General features: G+C 37.7%; 1 protein-coding gene across 1 annotated transcript; it reads right to left on the bottom strand.

Annotated features, from left to right (window-relative positions):
• Positions 1-1,023: 1,023 nt before the first annotated feature.
• On the bottom strand, positions 1,024-23,767 carry LOC119792056. The gene is made up of 11 exons (XM_038298511.1): positions 23,402-23,767; positions 14,083-14,197; positions 13,284-13,430; positions 11,814-11,900; positions 11,622-11,709; positions 11,405-11,541; positions 11,162-11,308; positions 8,666-8,752; positions 8,360-8,435; positions 8,158-8,234; positions 1,024-1,445 (listed from the first exon to the last, which is right to left on the bottom strand). Exons 1-11 carry the CDS (start codon positions 23,494-23,496, stop codon positions 1,314-1,316), a joined length of 1,188 nt encoding a protein of 395 aa, XP_038154439.1. The 5' UTR covers positions 23,497-23,767; the 3' UTR covers positions 1,024-1,313.
• Positions 23,768-23,905: the final 138 nt, after the last annotated feature.

Raw genomic sequence — 23,905 nt, 5'->3', positions numbered from 1 at the left:
CCGCAGTTTTGCTCACGCTGCAGCGCGAGCAAAACTGAGAATTTAAGAGGTTTTTGATGTGCAAATTGTAGAACATAATCTGTATACTTGTACTTGAAATTTGAACAGGGGCAAAAAAAAAAAAACTGTACTTGTGAATTTACAAATACAAAAATTAGAACGTTACAATCTCTTTACATTTTCAAATTCACACTTACAATGCACAAATAGTCTTGAAACAAAATAACCTTAATAAAAGATTTATATCCATTAATTAAAATGGGAAGGAAATCTGCCGATTTGTGCAGCAGAGATTTCTGGACCACACTGACTACCAGCTAATAAGCTCTTTTAGACATTTAAATTTCAATCATGTTTGTCAATATTTGGCCATATTTTGACAAATATCATAAAAGTCTGATAAGCATGAAATTAATATGACATTTGCGTTCATGATAAGTGGATCTGGATGCCTGACTGGAGCCCATAATCAACCTTTTATTACATTTACTCAACTGTGTGAGAAATAGGGTTTCTATAGCATCTCTAGTTTCAGAGACGCTGATCTAATAAAATGTAACTGCTACAGCTGAGCTCTGATCCACTGTAGCTCCTCTCAGGCAGCACCAACGCCTCAGATGCAGAGCAGCCCAGTGTAACTGAGCTGAGACCTGATGATCGACCACTATAATCAACTCTTCCAGTGGCACATGAACTGTTTTGGACTTCCTGTCAAATAGCTCTTTGTTGTAATTTAAACTGTTGCAGCGTGCGTATTTATATTCCTCCAGATTCTGATGTATATGTATTTTACTGTAGATTGTGTCGTGTATTAAGAGTTTGAACCTTTTTTTTTTCCCTTTTTATCACTGTAATTTATATTCAGTAACGTTTGACACAGATGCAAGCTTTTGCTTTAAATCCTGATCCCATTGTTGATATGACTGCAGTAAAACACTGGAACTCTGCCTACTGCTGTAAATGTTTCAGCTCTGAGATAAATACAGATACTTGTATAATGTTGTGCTCAGTAAGCAACTCATGTTCATTTAAAAAAATCTTTATTAGTAAAGCTCTACATACAGGTATGTACAACTTCTCCAGTCCTAGCTTTTTTTATCAGTGTATCTAACATCTCTGCAGCTATGTTCTGCTCTAAACCGGGTCATGGCCTGGTTTCCTTTCCGGTTCTAAGAAATTATCAGCCAGAATAATTTTCCAGCCACCATGCCACCATGTTTTGGCACACATCAAAGTAATAAATACTTTATCTACATGTCGGTTTGAATTTATATTTACAGCGGATTAATAAAGATTCTCCTGAGTGCGGCAGGTCAGCCCCAGCTGTTGATGTGATACTGGGCGTCTGATAGGCTGGGATCATGGAACTCCTTCCCGCTTCTCTGCAGCTTGGGCACTAACGGAGGAGGTGGCTGACTCAGAAAAATGTGGCTGTCTCTGTCTGGCTGTGGGTCAGAGAGGGAAAAAAAAATTTCTGTAAAATATTCTTTGGAAAACATCACCTTCCTGGAAAGTTATATTAAGCAACAATTTATCAGAAAAAACAGATAAACAGAGAACAAGAGGAGGGATTTCTGTAATTCAATTCAATTCAATTCAGTTTATTTATATAGCGCCAAATTCACAACACATGTCATCTCAAGGCACTTTACAGTTCAACCAGATCATACAGTCAAATTGATACAAAGTTTTCTATCTAAGGAAAACCAGTTGATTGCATCGACTCAAATACAATCCCCCACACTAAGCATGCTTGTAGCGACAGTGGAGAGGAAAAACTCCCTTTTAACAGGAAGAAACCTCCAGCAGAACCAGGCTCAGTGTGAGCGGCCATCTGCCGAGGCCGACTGGGGTTCAAGGAGACAGAAGCAGAGATACAAAAAGCAGCTGTAAAAGGCGGCCCCGTCCAGGAAACACACAGCCAGGCAGACGAGCTCCAAGGCAGCTCCCATGCCAGAGGACGAAGAGAGCACATCCACTCAGTCACGGTCAGAGAAACAGGACCACACTGGAAAACAGGCCGATCTCCAACATCTATTAACAAGGGTGTTGATAGAAGCAGCACAGCTGATGTTTTTTCCAGGATGACGTCACAGCCAAACAGGAACAGACGAGGCAAAGCTACTCTGAGGAAAAGCAGAGAGAGCAGAAGGTTAGAGATTGAACTAACAGATTCTGCAGAATAGGAGAACAGAGAGAGAATGAAGCAGAATGATGAAATGGGGGTCCCTATGTCCTCCAAAAGTCTAAGCCTATAGCAGCATAACTATAGAGATAGCTCAGGATAACCTGAGCCACCCTAACTATAAGCTTTATCAAAAAGGAAAGTTTTAAGCCTAGCCTTAAAAGTAGACAGGGTGTCTGCCTCACGGACTAAAACTGGTAGTTGGTTCCACAGGAGAGGAGCCTGATAACTAAAAGATCTGCCTCCCATTCTACTTTTAGAAATTCTAGGAACCACTAGTAAACCTGCAGATTGAGAGCGAAGTGCTCTGTTAGGAACATAAGGAACAATCAGATCTCTGATATAAGATGGAGCTTGGCCATTTAAGGCTTTATATGTGAGAAGGAGGATTTTAAATTCTATTCTTGATTTAACAGGAAGCCAATGAAGAGAAGCCAGGATAGGCGAGATATGATCTCTCTTTTTAATTTTCATCAAAACTCTGGCACCCGCATTATGGATCAGCTGAAGGCTTTTAACTACAGTTTCTAGTCTTCCTGATAATAAAGAATTACAATAGTCCAGACTTGAAGTAAAAAAAAAATGCATAGACTAGTTTCTCAACATTGCCCCAGGACAGGATATTTTTAACTTTTGCAATGTTCCTCAGATGAAAGAAGGAAATTCTAGAAACCTCTTTGATATGGGATTTAAATGACAGGTCCTGATCAAAAATAACACCAAGATTTTTTACTTTATTATCTGAAATCAGTTTAATCCCATCCAAATGAAGTGACTGGCTAATCAGTTTCTTTTTCAGAGACTCTGGTCCAAAGACTATAACTTCTGTTTTGTCTGCATTCAGAAGCAGAAAATTAAGAGTCATCCAGGTTTTTATGTCTTCAAGACATGCCTGTAATCTATGTAATGGGTTAGCTTCATCTGGATTTATAGACAGATATAGCTGGGTATCATCAGCATAACAGTGGAAATTAATCCCATGCTGTCTAATAATTCTACCAATTGGGAGCATGTATAAAGTAAAGAGAATTGGTCCTAGCACTGATCCCTGTGGTACTCCACAGGTAACCTTTGAGCGTGTTGAAGATCTATCATTAACATGAACAAACTGAATTCGATCAGATAGATAAGATTTAAACCAGTCTAGTGCTGTTCCTTTAATTCCAACAAAATATTCAAGTCTTTCTAAAAGAATATTATGGTCAACTGTATCAAATGCAGCACTAAGATCCAACAGGACGAGCACAGATACAAGTCCATTATCTGAGGCCATGAGAATATCATTAGTGACTTTCACCAGAGCTGTTTCAGTGCTATGATGAGCTCTAAAGCCAGACTGAAACTCTTCAAAAAGTTCATTATGGTGGAAGTGATCGCAAACTTGTTTGGCAACTACTTTCTCAAGAATTTTGGATAAGAAAGGAAGATTGGATATAGGTCTATAATTGCGGATAGAGGAGTGCTTATGATCTTATTTTTAATAAGATCAATCTTATTTATAAAGAATCCCATAAAATCATTGCTGCTAAGAGCAGGTGGAATGGACGGTTCAACAGAGCTATGGCTCTGGGTGAGTTTGGCAACTGTATTAAAAAGAAATCTAGGATTATTCTTATTCTCCTCTATTAATGAGGAGAAGTATGCTGCTCTTGCTTTACAAAGGGTCCTCTTATACAGCAGTAAACCATTTTTCCAGACTAGGAAGGACTCTCGCAGGCCTGTGGAGCGATATTTTCTCTCCAGTTTCCTAGCATTTTGCTTCAAAGTACGCAGCTCTGCATTAAACCAAGGAGCAAGCTTTCTATTTTTAACGGTTTTCATTTTCAAAGGAGCTGCGTTGTCTAAGGCAATACGCAGAGAACTAGCAACCCCCTCAACAAAATCATCAACCTGTGAAGGGGAATAAGCTAAGCTTTTGCACTCTGCAGCACTGCTCAGTGACACAGAGCAGAGAGAAAGTGAAGCAGATTCTTTAAAATTTATAACTGCACTATCTGATAAAGATCTACTAAAATTGAACCTTCTTTTGGGGGAGGAGAACTCTGTTAAAGTAATCCTGAAGGTTATTAGAAAGTGGTCAGAGAGGACAGGGTTGTGAGGAAATACTGTTATTTCTTCACATTCTATGCCGTATGTCAGCACAAGATCCAAAGTATGAAGATGAGAATGCGTGGGACTATTCACATTTTGAACAAAGCCAATAGTGTCTAAGATAGCATTAAAGGCTGCTCTTAAGCTATCGCCTTCAATGTCAGCATGGATGTTAAAATCTCCCACTATGATGACCCTGTCAGTATTTAATACCAAATCAGAAAGGAACTCTGAAAACTCATCTAAAAATTCAGAGTAAGGACCTGGTGGACGATACAAAGTTACAAAAAGAAGAGGTTTTCTTGCCTTGAAATTTGGATCAGGGAAATTAAGGGTTAAATGTTCAAAAGAGTTGTAGGAATTAATTGTTTTGGGAGTAATCAGTAAGTCAGACTCGAAGATTGTTGCTACTCCTCCTCCTCGCCCAGAACTTCTGGGGATGTGAAAATTTAAATAGCTTGAAGGAGTTGCCTCATTTATGCTCACATAATCCTCTTGCTGCAGCCAGGTTTCTGTAAGGCAAAACAAGTCAATGTGATTATCACAAATCAAGTCATTAACTAGTAGACTTTTAGAGGAAAGCGATCTTATGTTAAACAGACCGCATTTAATTGTTTTAACTTTTTCCCCAATTGGAGTTATTTTGATTTTAATTAGATTATCATGATTTACTCCTTTGGGAATCTTTGCTAATTTATTAGATTTTGGTCGTGGGCAAGACACTGTCTGGATGGAGTAAAGAGTGGGTAACAGTAGAGAAGCTGCAGAGATGTGTGTTAAACTACAACTCTGCTTCCTGGTCTGCACCCTGGGTGGTCAGGGTTTTGGAGGACTAATAAATGTGGCCAGATTCCTAGAAAGAAGCTTTTAACTCTTTTTCTGCTAAAACCGAAACCTAAAATGCAAGAAAAGATTCAGTTCTTATTTTGAAAAAAAAACAAAAAAAAAAACAAACATAATGCATGTTTTCTGAGGGGGTATCATGTCTGCAACCATACAGTATGGTAAAAATAATTTAGATAAATGCTGTAAAGGCTATCTCTCCACAAATCCACCAACTTTTCTTACTGATTATTCGAGCTAATAATATATGAAAAGCTTATTATTAAGGATTGGAAAGAAAATCTTCAAATTTTCTTCTGGTCATTTTATACTGTATGAGAACTCAATAGCAGACCTGCGGGTAAATCCTTATGGGTCACTCCTACTGCAGCATTCGTCAACCACACCCACTTAAAGTTTACAACCATTTACACAATAGCTGTTATTAAAATCTGTGTTAATGAAGACAAAGATGCATGCTGGTGCAGCTTCTGTGGGATACATACAGGCCTTAGAGATATGAAAATGTAAAATCATGAAAACTGAGAGACTAGTATTTTTGTTGGTTATGCTGCTCCCATACACCTTATAATGTACCCCAGCACTGCAAAAACAATCCAGAAATAAGTAAAAAATGGCTTAAATTAAGTATATTTAGCCTTAATTTGAGCAGGTAAATAAGATGATTTGCCAATGGAATGAGTATTTTCACTCTTAAAATAAGATAGTTAGATAATATTTACTTGAAATAAGACGATAAAATAGTTTTTTCTTATTTTAAAAGGAAATTGTCTTGTTCCATTGGCAAAGTGTCTTACTTACCTCCTCAAATCAAGAAAAAACACACTTATTTTAAGAAAAAATAACTTATTGAGATTTATATTTTTTGCAGTGAGTAGACAGCCTATATTAGCATATCAAAGATACTCCAGCCATCCATTAATAAGGCCTCTGTATCACTTTAGATTAACCCCCATTTTATATGTGTTTGGATAGAGTATGTTACTGAAAATGCATAAAAACATTGAATTTGATGCAGCTTATGCAACTTTGCAGTTAGAAAAACAACAATGTGATGCTGTAAAGCAGTTTTGAAAAAAAGAACCACTGAGTCAGAAATCTGATTTAATGTTTCCTCCACTCTGATTGGCTGTTTGCATTAAAATTAATCTGCTTATTTTTACAGATTACTATAATCCTGATACGAAGTTAAACTGTTCAGTAATGCTTACCAGAATACTACCACAAAAAATGTGAAGTATCCCAATAAAATAAGTAAAAAAGTGAAATCTACTGTATTACTAGATCTTTTATGCTACTTTTCCGAACAAATGACAAATTATTCAAATTCCCTCTAATTTCACTCTCTCAGTTCCATACATGTCAAGTTTTGGATTTGAAAGAAAGGGGAATTTTACAAAATGAAAAAAATATGATGCTGTATGAAATGAATACATGCCCCAAATTTGAATATGTTTATTTGGTTTAGCTTCTAAAATTGAATTATATTTACCTATCCTGCATTGAATTAAGTTATGTTCAGCTTACTCATAGGCTGTAAATAACCAAATGACAAATAAATCCGTTTTATCAGCTCAATTTAATTTATTTTAAGAGTGGAAACTGTTTTTGTCAATAAAGATGCATGCATGTCACATGGCCAAAAAGCCTTCAGAAACAAAGAGCTGCCTGTGATCATGGATCTTAGCCTCAAGGTAACTTATGGTTTCATGTGTGTGGACTTGGGCAACAACTAACTCCACCATATGACCTCCACCATGCTGACTTGCTCTCTGGCAAAAGTGGTCCGACAATTAAAGGAAATAATAATTGAGTTCACTTAAAAGACCGTCCTTTTAAGCTCAAAAGACACCCTTATAATGAACTCAGAAATTTTACTTCACATTGCATCATAAATAAAATGTTCATATATATTGTGTTACATAAATTAAATATTACTAAATATTTCTGGAACCAATTCATTTAGGTATCTTTAATGGGAAGAAATTGTTTCACCTCAATGGAGGGCTCGAATCATTTTTTTTAGTGTACTGAAAAAAACAAATACCCGTAGTTAAGAATGGTGACATATTGTAAAATATATTGACCAGATTCTGGAACACATGAGGCATAATCTTATCTCTTTCATTTGCAAATTTGAGCCCATTTACATTTATGTTTATCTTTCATATATTGTCTTAACTAAATCTTAGGCCATTTTCTTTATATTTACAAGCTTTATGAGCTCACATGCTCAGTTGATTTTTAACAGGAAAGGGGGATCAGCAATCTACAAGGGAGCAGCTCAATGCATTCAGGCATGTAGATATGTTTAAGATAGATATGTTGAGTCCCTTAGTAACAACTCATCATCACCGAAACACCACAGCTTACATGAGCATTGATGCTAACTATGCCCATTCCTCTATCACCACAATGCACCTTCTGAGTGCTAACTCAGTGTACCGTGTCCCAGATCTCAAATAATCTCAAACTGTTTTCTTAAACTTAGACAATGAGTTAACTTTACTTACTGTGTATTTTAGTATATTTTACTGGTTATTCATGTTCCTAAGTTGAGAAGAACCTTCTCTGTTGTGACTTCCAAACTTTAGAAGAAGAATGACTTCCATCTCATCTAAAGACTGCATCTTTCTAACTTGATTAACTAGATTTTCAGGTTGGTTCTATTCATATATATATATTTTTTAATTATTTTTATTGCTTGAATTCTCTTAGATGCACTCTTAATGTTGCATATAGTTACTTACTTACTTACTCGTATCATTTTATAAGCTGTGCAGCACTTTAGCCACAGGTTGGGAGTTTCACATCATAGATGTTCGGCTGAAAAATCTGCAGCTGCCAGATGTTTTTATGTTGTTATGAAACAAAAGTTCTTTGAGTACCTTATTGAATCTGTCATATTTAGAAATAAAACAGTATCTAACAATGACTGGTAGGGTTTAGGTTCCTTAAAAAGCCGAAATAACTTGATTATTTATATATATTTTTTTTTCTATGAGAGATTTGCTCCTATAAATACAACACAGCCAAACCTGCTGCAGATGGAAAATCCAGGTCTGGTAATCCTCCTCACAGGTGCAGGAGACTTGCAGTGGCTCCACCAGCTCCCCTGCAGCAAAAATGAATATTACGTACATGAATTCCAGCATTCCTCATGGGTCTTTGGAAAAATGGCAAAAGCAATAAGACTGGCTTCTGATTAAAAAGAAAAACATGATTTCCTGAAGTTTTTACCTCTCAGATCAAACTCCAGCCGTCCAGGAAGAGCTGAGCGCTCCACTGCTTTGATGCTGTGTCGAGCCAGCCTGCCCTGTGACCGACAACATGGAAAACACAAAGGGAAGGGGAATGTATAATGTTCTTTTCTTTTTTTCATTAATTATTACTGTGAATCTGTTATATTAATAGCTAATGAAATAGGTGTGAGATAGAAAATATCCCCCCATGTGAGCCATGTATCAGCGGAACAAGCGCCCTGTAGTGATTCACAGGTCAGCAGCTATTATTATGGGTTTTCCAATGAGAGTTATCATACACTACCTCATACTTTACATTTAGCCGCTTGCTGTCCACAGAAAGCAGCAGAACATCATGAGGAAAGAGAACCATCAGCCTCTCCTGGAGACCCTGCAAGAAAAAAAAATTTAAAAACACCATGTCCCCCATTAGTTAAAAACTGCCTAAAACAACAAATTCCACTAAACCTCAAAGACGCCTCATAACTTCAGCACAATAATAGGAACTCCCTCAGGAATATAAACTGTTTCATTATTTGACATTTTGTTTTAATATGAACATGTTTCAAAATATTTTTTTTATCATAGTCTGTAAAAAAAAAAAAAGGGTTATTTATGAAAATATGTTGAAGAAAAATCTTACACACTCAGAACAGTAGAAACTGAGCAGAAAGAATTAGAAATTCAAGCTTGATTAGCATTTATTCAACAGTAACTACCTTCTTAGATGTCATCAAGAAGGTATTTAGGCAAGGTCACACAGCCTCCAATTTTTATGTAATGTAAATCCCTTTTATTTTGCCATAATGGGGAAATTAAATCTCTGCATTTGACCCATCCTCTTGGGGAGCAGTGGGCTGCCATCATGCGGTGCCCTGTGAGCAAAGTGGGGTTAAGTGTTTCGCTCAGAAACCCAGAGTGGAGGCTGTGGGGATCAAACCGGGCACTTGTAACCTTCTCAGATAACAAGCACTGCTCAACCACCAGGCCAACACTCCCCAACATGACACTAATGGTATCTGATACTTCTCTAATAGCCCTTAAACAGTTATGGGAGAAGGATTTAAGTTATACCTTTTCAGAGGCTGAATGGGAGGGGCTACTTAGAAACAGGAAGAAAACATCAAGAGAGTTGAGGACTCGATTAGTTCAATTCAAAATATTACATAGAATATACTGGACTCCTCTTAGGCTAAACAGAGTGGGTTTGGCAGATAATCATAAATGTTGTAAATGCCAGGAGGATAACGGCACATTGGTACATATGCTGTAGGAATGCCCAGAAATTCAGGTCCTTTGGACATCGGTTCATAGAGTAGTCAGGGAGATCCTCGACAAGGATATTCCATTTTGTAACAGACTTTACATTCTTGGTGACCCCTTGATTATGAGTTCTTTGCCATCATTTCTGTCACAGTGGGCCCAAACTACAATTATGCTTGGAAGGAAATTGTTAGTAATGGAATGGAAGTTTGCTTCAACTCCATCTATTGCCATAGTAGTTCAAAAACTTCAGGCATCTAAATAGGTTGGCGATACCTCTAAATTTTAGGTCCAGATTTGTTTGGCATCAACTCTATTTTATTATTACTAGTTAGTTATTTAGTGTTGTTATTTTAATTTTATTGTTATTATTTTTGCTTTATTTAATTTTGCTACACCATATTGATATGGAGATGTGTAATTTTTGCTGCATATTCTATTAGAGCATTTATGTTTTGTACTCCATTATTTTCTATATTAATTTTGTTCTGTGTGTTAATGTTCCAAAGACTGAATCTGATATTATGTGGATTGCTGTTTATAGATGTTTATTGTTATTATTTGAAAACAATAAAGTTCAATTCATAAAATAACAGTAAGTACATCTTCCATAAAAGAAGAAATGCATTTTTTTTAAGGTACCCAGTCCATCGCAGGGCAACACAAAGACACACAGAGACAAACAACCACTCACGCACACAATCACACCTTTTGCCATTTACCATTACCATTTTAAGGAAAATTTTAGAGAAACCAATTAACCTAACAGTCACGTTTTTGGACTGTGGGCAGAAGCCAGAGTACCCGGAAAGAAGCCATGCATGCTCAGGGAGAACATGCAAACTCCATGCAGAAAGACGTCGGGCCCAGAATCAAACCCAGAATCTTCTTGCTGCAAGGCATCATTAAGACATATTATTTGTAATATGTCATATATTATTTATATATTATTTTTTATTGTTTGTTTTGTCTTATTTATTATTATTTATGATTTATCAGAAGGCTTAAGGTTATTCTCCTCAGATGGATCTATTTGTCCCCTATTTGTCTATTTGTTTTGAGATGTTGCATTATTATTTCCACTCTGTATAAATCTATTAGTGTGGTGCACCAGTCCCTCCTGTGCCTCCCTCTTTACTTTACAGGTCTCAGATTTCCTGCTTTTTTTCCTCAGAACTGTCATTGTATCTAAAAACTAAATAAAGACGCATATTCCAACATTTTTATTCAATATAATATATTACCTATTCTATATGTTTTAAAAGCCCACCTCTAAATAATGCACCAATTTTTCCAATAAAATTGCCACGATAAATTTATATATTTATCGGTGTATGATGGAACTGATTAGTCATAGCAATTATAACACAGACAAGCTTGTTGCTTTAGCAGTCCCACATTATGCCACACAAGATGATCAGGTATTGTGGAAAAAAAGGATAAAAAAAAAAAAATAATAATAGCAAAATAAGTTAAAGGCCTGATGGGGTTTTGATTATGAAGCAATCCTTCTGATGACATTCAGAAACCCGACTACCTGTCTTTGAGTGTTGATGATGTGAACAATAGAGATGTATCCTGGCTGACCCATGTGCTGTATAGGCGAGCCCTCCCAGTTCCATATGGGAGCCTGCAGCAAGTATTTTTTCAGCTCCTCTCTTTTCCAATGTTCATCACAAGGCAACTAGCAAGCAAAGATAAAAAAAGGGGAAGGTTTAAATGCACTGTTGGAATCACGCAGGCCTTTAAACCACATTTGCAAAAGATGTGAAAAAATTACAAGATAAGAAAGAGCACAGTGGGAGGGACTCATGGGTTGCATCATGGACTTGTATCTCCTGTCCTCTATGTTCTGCATCCACCTCTTTAACTCTGCAGCACTGGCACACATAAACACCTTCGAGTCCATCATTGGACCTGGACAACAGACAGAACAGAAGAAATTAAACTTAACAATCTGAATTATTGAGCTAAATCTTCACTGGGATTCGTCTCACTGCTGATCTCAAACATGTGTGGTGAATGGGACACTTCCGGCTCCAGCGATACAGCTCGGAGAGACAGCCCAGAAACAGGAAGAATACCCTGCAGGAAAAGAAAAGGCAAACCTTGAGTAACTAGAAGCATACATCTTTGGGTAGACTCAGAGGGAAAGATAAAAAAGAGTTAACTGATATCAAATCGGATACCTCATATATGAAGTCTTCTCTGGAGTGGTCCAATGACAGGATCAGAAGGTGAAAAGAGAACAACAACAGGAACCGTTCACTGGTTTCCTGTGAATATAGATGTAGAGAAGCAGAGGTATAATCTGCGTTCTTTGCCTCAGCAGGAAATAATACAATAAGATAACAGATTACATTAGTTAGGAAAAGTAGCTGTATCCCAATAATAAGCACATGACAACCAGAGGTTGGTAGTATCTAGTTACATTCACTCAATTACAGTTACTTTAGTAACTTTTTGATAAAAATATACTTCTAGGAGTGCTGGTCCATAATTTTCTACTTTGTTGAAGTAATATCTATAAAATATCCCTACTCTTGCTTGGGTATAAAGTTTCCTTTAGACAAACAGTTATGTTATGTTTATGTCGCAATCTATTTTATTTTTGTACACAAGACACAAGATATGTTTTTCTTTTAGAAAGACTCAAATATTTTGTAGGAATTAAAGGAAGAGCACTAGACTGTTTAAATATTATCTATCTGATTAATTTCAGTTTGTTCACGTTAATGACAAATCTTCATCATCCTCCAGGGTTAGCTGTGGAGTACCACAGGGATCAGTGCTAGGACCAATTCTCTTTACTATATACTGTATATGCTCCCAATGGGTAGAAATATTAGACAGCATGGGATTATTTTCTACTGTTATGCTGATGATACTCAGCTATATTTGCCTATAAGATATCCAGATTAAGCTAACCCATTACATAGATTACAGGCATGTCTTGAAGACAGAAAAAGCTGGATTACTCTTAACTTTCTGCTTCTGAATGCAGACAAAACAGAGTCTTTGAAAAAGAAGCTGATTAGTCAGTCACTTCATTTAGATGGGATTAAACTGATTTCAGATAATAAAGTAGGGTTGTCAAAAGTATCGATACTCAAAAAAGTATCGATACTGAAATGCTGTATCCGGATACAATACTCGTTTTTAAAAGTATCGATACAGTGCTACCACCAGTGGCACCTAAACAGTCATTCATCTAAAGTGCAGAATAGTGGAAAATGCACTTTCTGAACACTGTGTGATTAAATCATTCTGTGCACTTTTCAGTTTCACACTTCTTTTTTGTAAGAGGTGCAGCTGCTGAGAATTATTTTTGTTTCTTAACTGGTTTGGCTAGTGTCATTGTTATGTGTGCAAAGCATAACCAAGGAAGGAACACTTAATTTTAATTTTGTAAGTTTTTTCATCAAGCTTGCTTAATATTGTGAACAGCAAACAACCTTTATTGTACTTATTTATTGTACTTTATTTATGAATGAAAATATTTCTGTAGAATTTTGGAGTCTTTGTTTTTATCCTTGTGGTATCGAAAATGGTATCGAGTATCGAGTATCGTGAAATGAATTGGTTAAATTATTACGTAACACATTTTGCAATAATTGAATAAATATATTTGTTGAATTTTTCCTATTTCTATATGTTACCTGTGTGTAGCTGGTATAGAGTGACACCAGAGAGGAATAGATGACCTCTCCATAAATATGAGCAGGTTGGCCCTCCCAGCCCCTGATTGGCTGCTGAGAGAAAATCCTGTGGTGGAGCTCATCTCTGGTCCTGCCCCACAGCACCACCTACAGACACAAGCAATATCAGATGTACATTTGTCAGGGGATTGAACATAATCTACCCTCAGACAGAGCGTTAATAGATAAACTACACGTTAGAAACGAGTTTGTCTTCTAAAGCTTTCAGTAAAAAACTTCTCTTTTTTCATTTTCTTGCTCATAGTATCTGTTTTTACAGTCCTGTTTGTTGCTTGTTTCTTGTTTGTATATTAAGCCACTGTACTCAGAGCTATGAGCTGTTAAAAATAAAATGTTTTGTCTACACACAGTGGCAGTTGTTAAAATGGTTATTATGGCTATCTGCCCAGGGTAGCATAACCTGCAGGAGGCCAAGAGCAAAAACCTGAACAAAAGGTTTACTGGAACGCCCCAAACAGGTTTATTATTGTGTATTTGACTGCCTACTCATTTAATCACAGAACAGGCTTTTTCAGGGAGGACTCCAATGTTGGGATAATATTCAGCTAAAAAAAACAGTTACCAGCAGCTTCTCATACAGACACAAAGAAAACTTCAGGAGATGTTTACGATCTTAATGCGTTAGCAAATATTGTCTTCTTTTGTATACAAACAGCCCATATGGAAGAACTATTTAGCATTTTCTCTATGCTCCCTTATAAAACTGCTATTCTAAAGGGAGTGTTTGTGGCGCTCTGACCTCCTGCTCCTGGAGTCGTACTGAGGCTTTGCTTGGCAGCTGTGGTGGGAGCTGGTGCTCATCTCTGCTGGTCCTCACAGAAAGCTGGACTCTGTTTTCGCTCAGACTCCATACACTGAAAAAAACACACAAAACAAACAGGAATCTGAGTATTTGATCAAATCAGATTAGTATCATGTATCAGCAGCAGGAGCCGAGCGAGCAGCTCATAGATTTGCTCTGTAGCCTCACTGTAGCTGGGTGACCGGTTAGCAAACTGCAAATGTTGAAGTGTTTTATGTTTTTGGGGAAATATGCAGCCTTCAGCTGACCAAAGCGTTTGTTGCTAAAAGAAGATAAATTGGGATAAACAGTATTATAACCTAATGATAATGGCTTGTCTGCAACCCCCTAACCAATCCTAATCAGATTATAAAGGTCTGAGGGGAGACAGACCGGCTGCTTATTTATTCCTTTAACAATTTGTTGCTACAGTCTATCCTCTAATAATAATGACTCGGCAACAGATTAGAGGACATGCAAACTAAATTATACCAATCTAATCCAATTTATTCCATTTGAAACAAATTTGAAACAAATAACAAATAAAGCAACATCAGATAGCATTTCTTCAGCTCATTCATCATGTTAGAGTAAAATAATTAAATAAATAAGGTTTAATAACAACTACATAATTATACTATAACATATACTATAATTTCTTAAACATTTTGTCAATTTACAATTATTATTACTCAAATGTATTGTATGGGGATTTACTGTGAAAGAGCATCTGGATAATATTAAGTGAAATGGAAATATGTTTAAATATGTTTATTTTTTTTTTCTTTAGGTAAAGCTTGAAACACATGTAGGTATTTCAAGCTGAAAAACTCATACGGAAAGAAAAAGACAATTAAAATAAATGTATTAATACGATTACTTTTACTCTTTGGCGCTCAGACCTCAGCAGGAAACATTAGCACTGCATTTTGTTTGAAATGCATGAACAGGAGTATGAGAACAGGGATGTTTCCCCCCCGAGGCCTGAAACTGGTGGTGGAGTGGAGATGGATGAAAATGGTCAGTCTGTAGACTGCTGGTTGGTAAGACGGTGTACTTGAGCTGTATGGAGAGATCCAGTGGACTGCGTGAGCTGATACTAGAGGTTCACTCAGGGACCTGGAAGATGGAAGTCCAGCTTTCATAACACAGGTTGCATTAAGCTGTCCATGATGAGCAAGCATGAAGCGACAGTGGAGAGGAAAAACTCCCCATTGGGAAGAAACCTCTGGCAGAACCAGGTTCAACATGGCGGTCTTTTGACAGACTGGTTGAGATGAGACAGCGAATGCAGTAAGAGTCAGTGAGGAATGACACCCTGATGAAGCTTTGGCTAAGATGGTGAAGAAGGGGATGGAGGTGGGTTAAATCGGGGTCATTCGAATAAAGTCAGACACAGCCCAACCACTGCCTGTGCTTTGGGTAGCAGACGCAGTTATGGATTGGAGACCTTTCAAGAGGAACTCCGGATGCTAACTGGGCTTTGTGGAGGTGTAGTTCAAAGCTGATTAGCTTGTGTCGGAGGCGGGTAAGAGTAAGTAATCAGTTTTTTTCAGTTGAACTTGCGCCTAGGCTCCATTAAGCCTTATACTTTAACACTGAAGCACAGAAACACGTTTTGCTGCATCTACAGAAGCCGCAAGCCATTTGGGGACTCTTATTACAGATTATCAACTGAATTTAGTTGTGGACTTTGACTATACCATTCTAATTCTTTGATCTTGCCAACTGGCTTCATGTTTGGGGTCCTGCTGGAAGGTGAATCCCTTTTAGTCTCTTAAAGGATTTCTTTTAGGGCTGCTCTACATTAGAGCACCAACTATTATGCATCAACTCTGAAAATCATCCCTATTCCCAGCACAGATAAAGAATCCCCATAGCATCACGATGTCACCTCCATATTCTGCTGTGTTCAAGGAAAGCCCTGGGTAAGTTGCACAATTAGTTTTCGACCACAACTAGAGTCTCATCTACAAAGATTCAAAATGAGAGGCGCTATTCTGCATATAAATATATTTTTAGTTGATAATAAGTCGGCGTGTGGAAGGCGATCTACAAAGATTGCTGAGCAAATGTCAAGATGTGCAAACCGATTTGGTTTTAGCACATTAAAATGAGCAGATTGTGTGTTCCCTTGTGGCACTGTACCAATGCCACTTTTGTGGCAGCAATGATTGTGGTTATTTTTGTGTCAGTTTCCAGCTGACTTTCAGAAGCACTAAAACTGCAGTAGCAGTTTAGTTTCAGATTTGGAAAATTTGATTTGAATGTAGTAAATTTTGACATTGCATATTCCCCACCCATGAATTTCCAGGATTTGGTCATTAGAGTCAGAATTGCATCTTGATGCACACACACACAAAAAGTTTGCACACCCTGACTGCTGAAATGCAAATGCAAATCCCTTGCACCTTCTCTGAAGTTCTGCCTTTTGTGTGCATACATGTTTGAACCTGTTTTAAGAAGTGCAAACATTTTAAAGATTAGACCAATAATGTTTTGTTTGTTTTGCATGTAAGCAAATTAAACATATATATATATATATATATATTTATCTGATTTGACCACTGCTCTTACACTTTTACTATGACAACAATCTATAAACCACAAACATCAAACAACTTTGACTTCCTTCTCGCCACTCTTCTATACATTATTGTTCTTTAAAATATTAGAAACTATTGGTAATTTCCTGCACTTAACATTTGCAAAACTGTATATGATTCTACTGCATTAAAATATCATTACATAAATAGGCAGTTGTTATGTGACAAGTCGTTGAGTGGTATATTTATAATCATAGATATTTATTTTCAATCATATCAAGGCACTGTAGAAAACAAAACCAATAAAATAACATAATATTCCTTAGTTCAGCATTTTAAAAGCTTAAGACAGAAAGATTTCCTCCTGTCTGGTGGCTTTGCAGCAGTAGCATTAGGAGGTCTCTGACAATGTATAGAGTTCTAATCTAGGAGCAGTGATCCTGTAGAGTCTAAGAAGGGCCCATGACCCTTTCAGCTCCCTTAACTATCCTCTGCAGAGTCCTTTTATCTGTTAGTACTGCAGCTGGAGTTCCATGCTGGGGTTTATAGAAGGTGATGCATGTTTAAGCTTTCTCAGAAAGTGCTGTACCTGCTTGGGCCCATCTAACCCTCACAGCAATCTTATTTCAGCAAAAAAGGTCATTAAAAGATTTAGATTCCAAAAAAAGCCAAATGAATGTGTGAAATTCCCCTTAATGCCAGAAAAGATATCCAGGTTGTGTATCCATTGCATTTATCATTCTTCAAACATTTCTTAGACGTAAATCTCATCAGAAACCTTAAATATGTCTTATGGATCTTAAGGGAATCCTCTTTTCATAACTAGCACAGTTAACTTGTGCATATGAAGGCTGTTCACACTCCACTTTATCTTAGCCTATTCCATTGCAAAGTAACCCAGGTACTCTGAGGTTGACATACTGTATGTACATTTGTGCAATGCCTAGAACTACCACAACATGGGTTCTAGAATCAAGAGTAGATCAAGACTGAAGCTCTTAAGCATTACCAATGAGATACAAAGGCAACAAGGAAGAGAAAAAAAACCCTGTTATGAATACAATAATCACATCAATGACCAGGGCTACCAGAGCCTTTTTTTGTTCTTGCATTTTATGTTTTTAGGACCTTACATTGCATCTTCAACTTGAATAATCTGGTTTGACTGATATGAGAAATTTGACATCTTTGAAGATAAGCTACAATCTGTTCAAGATTTTCAGTTTAAACAGTGATTAATGTGTGAAAGTCTTAATGTGATAAATGAGTTTCCTTGTATAAAGGAATTCATCCCTAAAAAGGTTATATAGTTATAGAACTCATCAACAAGTCTTCACAGATTTTTATAGAAAAGGCTGATAAATCTTTAATTAGCCAATGCAGTCATATTTATCCTATCGTTTACCTACCATACACTTCAAACTTATAAGCAGATCTCCATGGTGTTGTGAAACCATGGAGAGCAAGATATTAACCAATTTCTTCATTCTGCTTAAAAATGTATCTTTATCTCAGCGCTAGAGTTAATATCACACTCTTCCAGTCAGTTTGTTTCTTTATTAAATTACCAGATTATGATCCTCTGTTCAATCAAAATAACAATTTATGGCTCCCTGCCTGGATTTAAGTGAGCCACCTGGATCTAAGCAACCAGATACGAACCTCCTATCAGATAATTACTGCATGACCAATCATCTTTTAGCTTGCAACAAGTTATCGAACCTCAGTTGATGCAATGAGGCGCTTCTCATTTTTTAAGCAACCATGTCAAAAGATGCATCCTGTGATCAGGGAAAAGATGTTCAGTCTGTTTTAGAAGAGTTAATTCATTGGCATTCAGCAAACAGAAACTCTAACTTGCAGATTCATAGTGATGAATCTGTCGTTAATATAGTTACAGCAGATCTGAGGAGTTTAATTTCTGAATTTGTATTTGTTGGCTCAGTTAAACTCCACAGAAAAAGGGAATGTGGCACACCAACATATGTGTTGGTGAGAAAAACAAGCAGAGTTTAAACTGTGGTTTCCTGAGGGGAGGAGGTAAAGTGCCCAAGGGGAACTTTTAAAAAATTTAGTATTTCTCTGTGACCACAACTTCCTTTTACCGCATATGTTTTCATACTGATAAACACTTTCAAAAAGTGAGAGTTTGTGAATTTATAAAACATCTCTCATACAGTATATACTAGATACTTCTTTTGAGCTTTTAGCCAAGTTTATTGCTTTAATGGCCACATTCAGTATAAACCCTCATGATAATGGTTCTAAGTGTTAAATAAAATACGCTGAAAAACTCAGAGGAGAGTTTTGTGTCAGAGGTCATGGATGAGTCTCCTCTGTCATACAATTTTTTATTTAGAGGAGGAAAGCGGGGATGAAGATGTTGTGGAAGAGGACACCATTGCGGCAGAAGCTTGGTTTGGTGTAGAAGGCTTAAAGCCGTACATGTTTGAGCCCATGCCTCTCAACGCTGTTAGCTCTACGCCTGCAGAAGACACAGACGTCCATCCCCGTGAACACTGCGATGGAACTCAATGGGAAAGTAAATTATTCTTATTTCTTATTTCAACCGTTGCGTATATTAGCTGCAACATATGAATCAAGATGCTATGCCCGAAAAAATTTGATTGACAGATGATCACTGACATATGATTGGCCGAATTTAGGTTTACAAGTTAATGTATAACTAACTGGTCAGCATAATATAATGGAAAAAACAAAACAAAAATACACAGATTTTAAGACTAATTTTCTGACTTTTGGGACAATATCGTCCGATAAAGATGAAATTTTTGTACATGTTTAAGTCAGAATGATTTGAAATTTAAATATGACTTCCCTACGACTTTAAGTCTATCAGTCAACATGTTGCATCATCCTTTGGAGGAAATGCATCACCTTTCTTTGCACTGAAAAAACCAGCTCTAGATAAACAGTGTTTTGTCAGTTATAGGCTGCTTGGGTTTAAGTGGATATTTACTTCAGACATTTCATCCCAAAAGTCCCATCTGTTTGTATGTTGTAGTCTTGAATGACCAGCTGCTGGCATTAATTAAACAAGCCATAAGAAGCTGTAGTTCCTGTTTTTGATTAGCCTCCCGTTAATCCCTGAAGCCTCAGACTGAGCCAGGATTTTGTCCAGCCCTTTTCTTTGTATTAAAACCTCTCTACGCTTTTGTCTTGCAGTAATCACCTAATTATATCAGCTTCACCTCACCAGCTTCGCATGGTTTAAGCTGAGGAAACAGGAATCTTTTAGTTTGTCTGTCTCAGTCTACTGCTGCATGGTAATTTACTGCTGATATAATCTGTTTTTTGTTGCTTTTTTGAAACTATTTATGCCTCTCTTCAGATCTGCTTTCTGACTTGGAACACCTTAAATTTTCTAAACTATGCATACCTCTTAAAACATTTCACATTTATTTCCTGCTACAAACCTTATTTTGTTGCATTTGATATGATCAATGGGCACAAAGTGCAGTTAGCTCAGGTACCTCGGAATCCCTTAAGCAAATGGCAACCTCGAAGAGTTGACAAGGACAGCAGCTACAGCCAAATACCTCCAAAGAGTGAGGCAGGTCCTAAGAAGCCTGCTCAATGGCAAGAATAAGTCTCGGGCAATAAATAGCTACGCTCTACCAGTAATAAGATACCCTGCAGGAATAATAAGCTGGCCAAAGGATGAGATACAGGCCACAGATGTTCAGTCATGAAAGCTTCTAATCATGCAGGGAGGGTATCCTCCAAAACCAGCCCCCTGAGACTGGACACTAGCGGTAATGAAGGATGCCGAGGACTAGTGAGTGTGAGAGCCACTATCCAGGATGAAACATCCCAGATCCATAAGTACATCAGGGAAAAAGCTCCAACAGACGACGTGCTCAGTGAATGTCTCAGACAATGGGGAAAAGAAGATGAGGTGCTAGATGGATCGGTGGTACATCCCATGTACCATACAAACATAACCATCCATCCATTTTCTGACACGCTTTATCCCAAGCGGGTCACAAGGGGTGCTGGTGCCTATCTCCAGCTGTCTACGGGAGAGAGGTGGGGTACACACTGGACAGGTCGCCTGTCTATCATAGGGCAACAAAGAGACAAACAGGAAAAACAACCATTCACGCACACACTCACACCTAAAGAGAATTTAGAGAAGCCAATCAAACCAACAGTTATGGGGATTTCCTCCTGTGGGAGGAAGCCAGAGTACCCAGAGAAAACCCACGCAAGCTTAGTGAGAACATGCAAACTCCATGCTGAAAGGGGCCAGGAATCAAACCCAGAACCTTCTTGCTGCAAGGCAGCAGTGCTACCCACTGCGTCACTGAGCACAACACAACCAGGTGGTGGATATTAGGAAATCCTACCAATGGCTAGACAAAGCCGGACTGAAGGACAGCACCGAGGTACCCATCATGGCTGCACAGGAGCAGACCCAGAGCTCCAGAGCAAAAGAGGCCCAGATCTACCGCGCCAGACAAGTCCCAGTCCGTGAGCTGGACTGGAGTTGTGACCGGTAGCCCGGGCCACAGGCGGCTACGCTCTACCCCTTATATTCGTTCAGCTAGCTAATCTGAATCGTTCAATTCCATTTCGAGAGGGAGATCATCTGTGGTAGTAGCACTAGACATCTTGCAGGCATGTGAATAAAACTAGCAGCAGTTTAGCAGGCAGGATGAATGAGGGGACAGTGATTCTTCTTCATGTAATGAATGCTAGCATAACACAAATGATAAATTATGAACAGTTTAGTTTGTGCCTTCAACTTGTTGCCCATAGGAAGACTAGGAAGACATTACTTGGATATAACAAAACCAAATATCTTCGGAACAGCCCCAAATGACACAAAACTAATATGGGTGAGTAGAACATTATGTAATAATGTAAAATCAAGAAGCCAATGTAAATAAAATGGTGTTCCCCTTTGAAGAGGTGGTTGCCAAAAATCACAAGAAAAGTGACTCAATGACACAATGGATATCAACAATAGGGGACATCTTCATGTTGGAGACAATGACCTGCCACCTAAGAATCAATTCCTCTGCCCAAATACAAATAATAATGCTTTTACACTTCTTTTGTATATTTTCTGCTTTTTTTGTTCCATGCAAACCTGAGAGATAATGACAAAAAAAGAATGGGAATGTCTTGAGAGCTGTACTGAACAAAATTTCGTTTTACACCCTGTGTGCAAAAAATGACAATAAAGTTTGTCTAAGTCTAAAGTCTGCCCATGTAGTATCCCTCAGACCTAAAAAGATTGGTGACCCCTGTAATAGATCTTCTTCAAAGATTTGCTGCCTGCCCCTACCAGAGACAAATGATTCCACCTCCATCGTGTTTCACAGAGGGGAACATTGTAAGCCGAGTGGAGAGCAGTTTTATTTTTATAACACTTACTGCTCAGCATGTAGGCTACAAAAAGCGTAGTTTGATCTCATATGACTGCGCTCCTCATTGTTTTGAATTGACTTGTTTTAGCTTTCTATTTACAATAACTCACTTCTTCCAAATCTTTCACGAGACCACATTTTTTTGCAGTGCACAACTAAAACCAGGCATGTTAACAGCCAGTCTGTGCTGCTCCTGCCAGTTATGGCGGACTACCATGTAGGTTTTGCAGTGAGATGGATTGAACAAAACTCTACGTATGTGATGAAGAAAACATGCAGTATTGTTTAATAACCTGATCCTGCTTTAAAACTTCCTCCCTGACCCATCCTCTATGGTCCTACCAGTTTGTTCTCTATTGGTCTCTAACAAACCTCTGAATATTCAGCAGAAACCCTGAATTGGTAAAGAGATTAAGGCTCTTCTCAGTAAGGGGACGTCTGGGTTGAATGAAGTTTTGATCTATCAGATTATTATATTGTTTAATATATCTGTACACTAGTTTTCATTGGACTAAAAATGGAAATCCTATTGAGGTATGTGGCCGTGACATGACACAGTGTGAAAAGTTGAGTTTATTACTAATTTACTTTATTTCTATTCCTACGAGTTATGCAGGATTTTATTAAATCAAGTGTTTTTCAAAATCAAAAAACATCCCATTGAATCTATGCATTACAAGCATTATCCTCCTCATCTGATGATGTCCAAAGATTGAAAATGAATATGAAACAATCAAAAAGAGTTAAAAAAAGAAAGGGAAATCACAATTTATAAAATGCATAGAAAACTAAAACAGCCCTCTAAAAAAATTTTTAAGACTTTTATATTAGTGAAATAAATTAAATGTATCAAAGATTCTGACCCATCTTTCAATGCAAAAGAATCTAAGTGATCTTTTCTTTATTGCAAAATGAAACAAAAAAAAATCAAATCTTGTAATATTAATGTTTTTATGTTTTCAATTGATTTTAGTATTTTTTATACCCTACATGCCACATCAGAGTCTAAGCGAGGCTTTTGTCGAAACATGGTGAAGCTTTGAAAACATAAAAGAGACATTTTATGTTGCCTTCAGAGTTAAATGCAAACAATCCCAGAGAAAACCACAGAGGTGGCCTTTTTCACTTCACACACTGTCACCACTTCCTCTTCCAGAACTTACATAACATGTTTGAAAATGTTGAAACTAATAAAAATAATATAATCTGCCAGCTAAAATTAAATTTCAAAGACTTGCCTCATATTATCCTTGCAGCTCTCTCTTACTTCTGTTAATATTTCTGACCAACTTAATAAAACAAAACAAAAATAATAATTGTAGCTGGTTTTCTTACCCCAAATTATCTCCAGAGAGTTCCAGCAGTTCGATCTCATCTGGACCAACTTCATCCACTCCTGTATGCCTCTGAGTCACGCTGCAGCATCCCATGACCAGCCAGGACTTCACCTTCTTACTCCCGTCTCAGCAACTGAGGACCATCTGCCGACGCGACCATCCACAGGGTTTGTGTGTGAGGCACAAATAAAACCAAGAAGATAACAGGAAAATTTTGGGGGGGTTGTTTGGGTTTAGAAGAGGATATTGTTCAGTAGTGAGGAGGAGGGGGAGGCAGGAGGAGGCTTAGTATAGTTCCCCCTTGCTGGCAGCATGCAGAGCAAATTTCCGTAGAGTCCAAAGAACAAAAGGTGTTACGGCTCTTAAAGAGACGCTGAAGATAAAAGTGGCAAGCTTTTGGCAAGTCACAGCTCAGAAGCTGTTCCTTCCTGTCAAGTGGCAGCAGAGGACTGAACCGCTTCCTCACTCTGCTTATTTTTCTCTCTGTACACATGCTGATGAT

Source organism: Cyprinodon tularosa, unplaced genomic scaffold, assembly GCF_016077235.1.
Source record: "Cyprinodon tularosa strain WSP-4 unplaced genomic scaffold, ASM1607723v1 ctg409, whole genome shotgun sequence".
In the NCBI taxonomy this organism is placed as follows: Eukaryota; Metazoa; Chordata; class Actinopteri; order Cyprinodontiformes; family Cyprinodontidae; genus Cyprinodon; species Cyprinodon tularosa.
The sequence above is the reverse complement of the archived record's forward strand: the minus strand, read 5'-3'. Positions and strand labels throughout refer to the sequence as shown.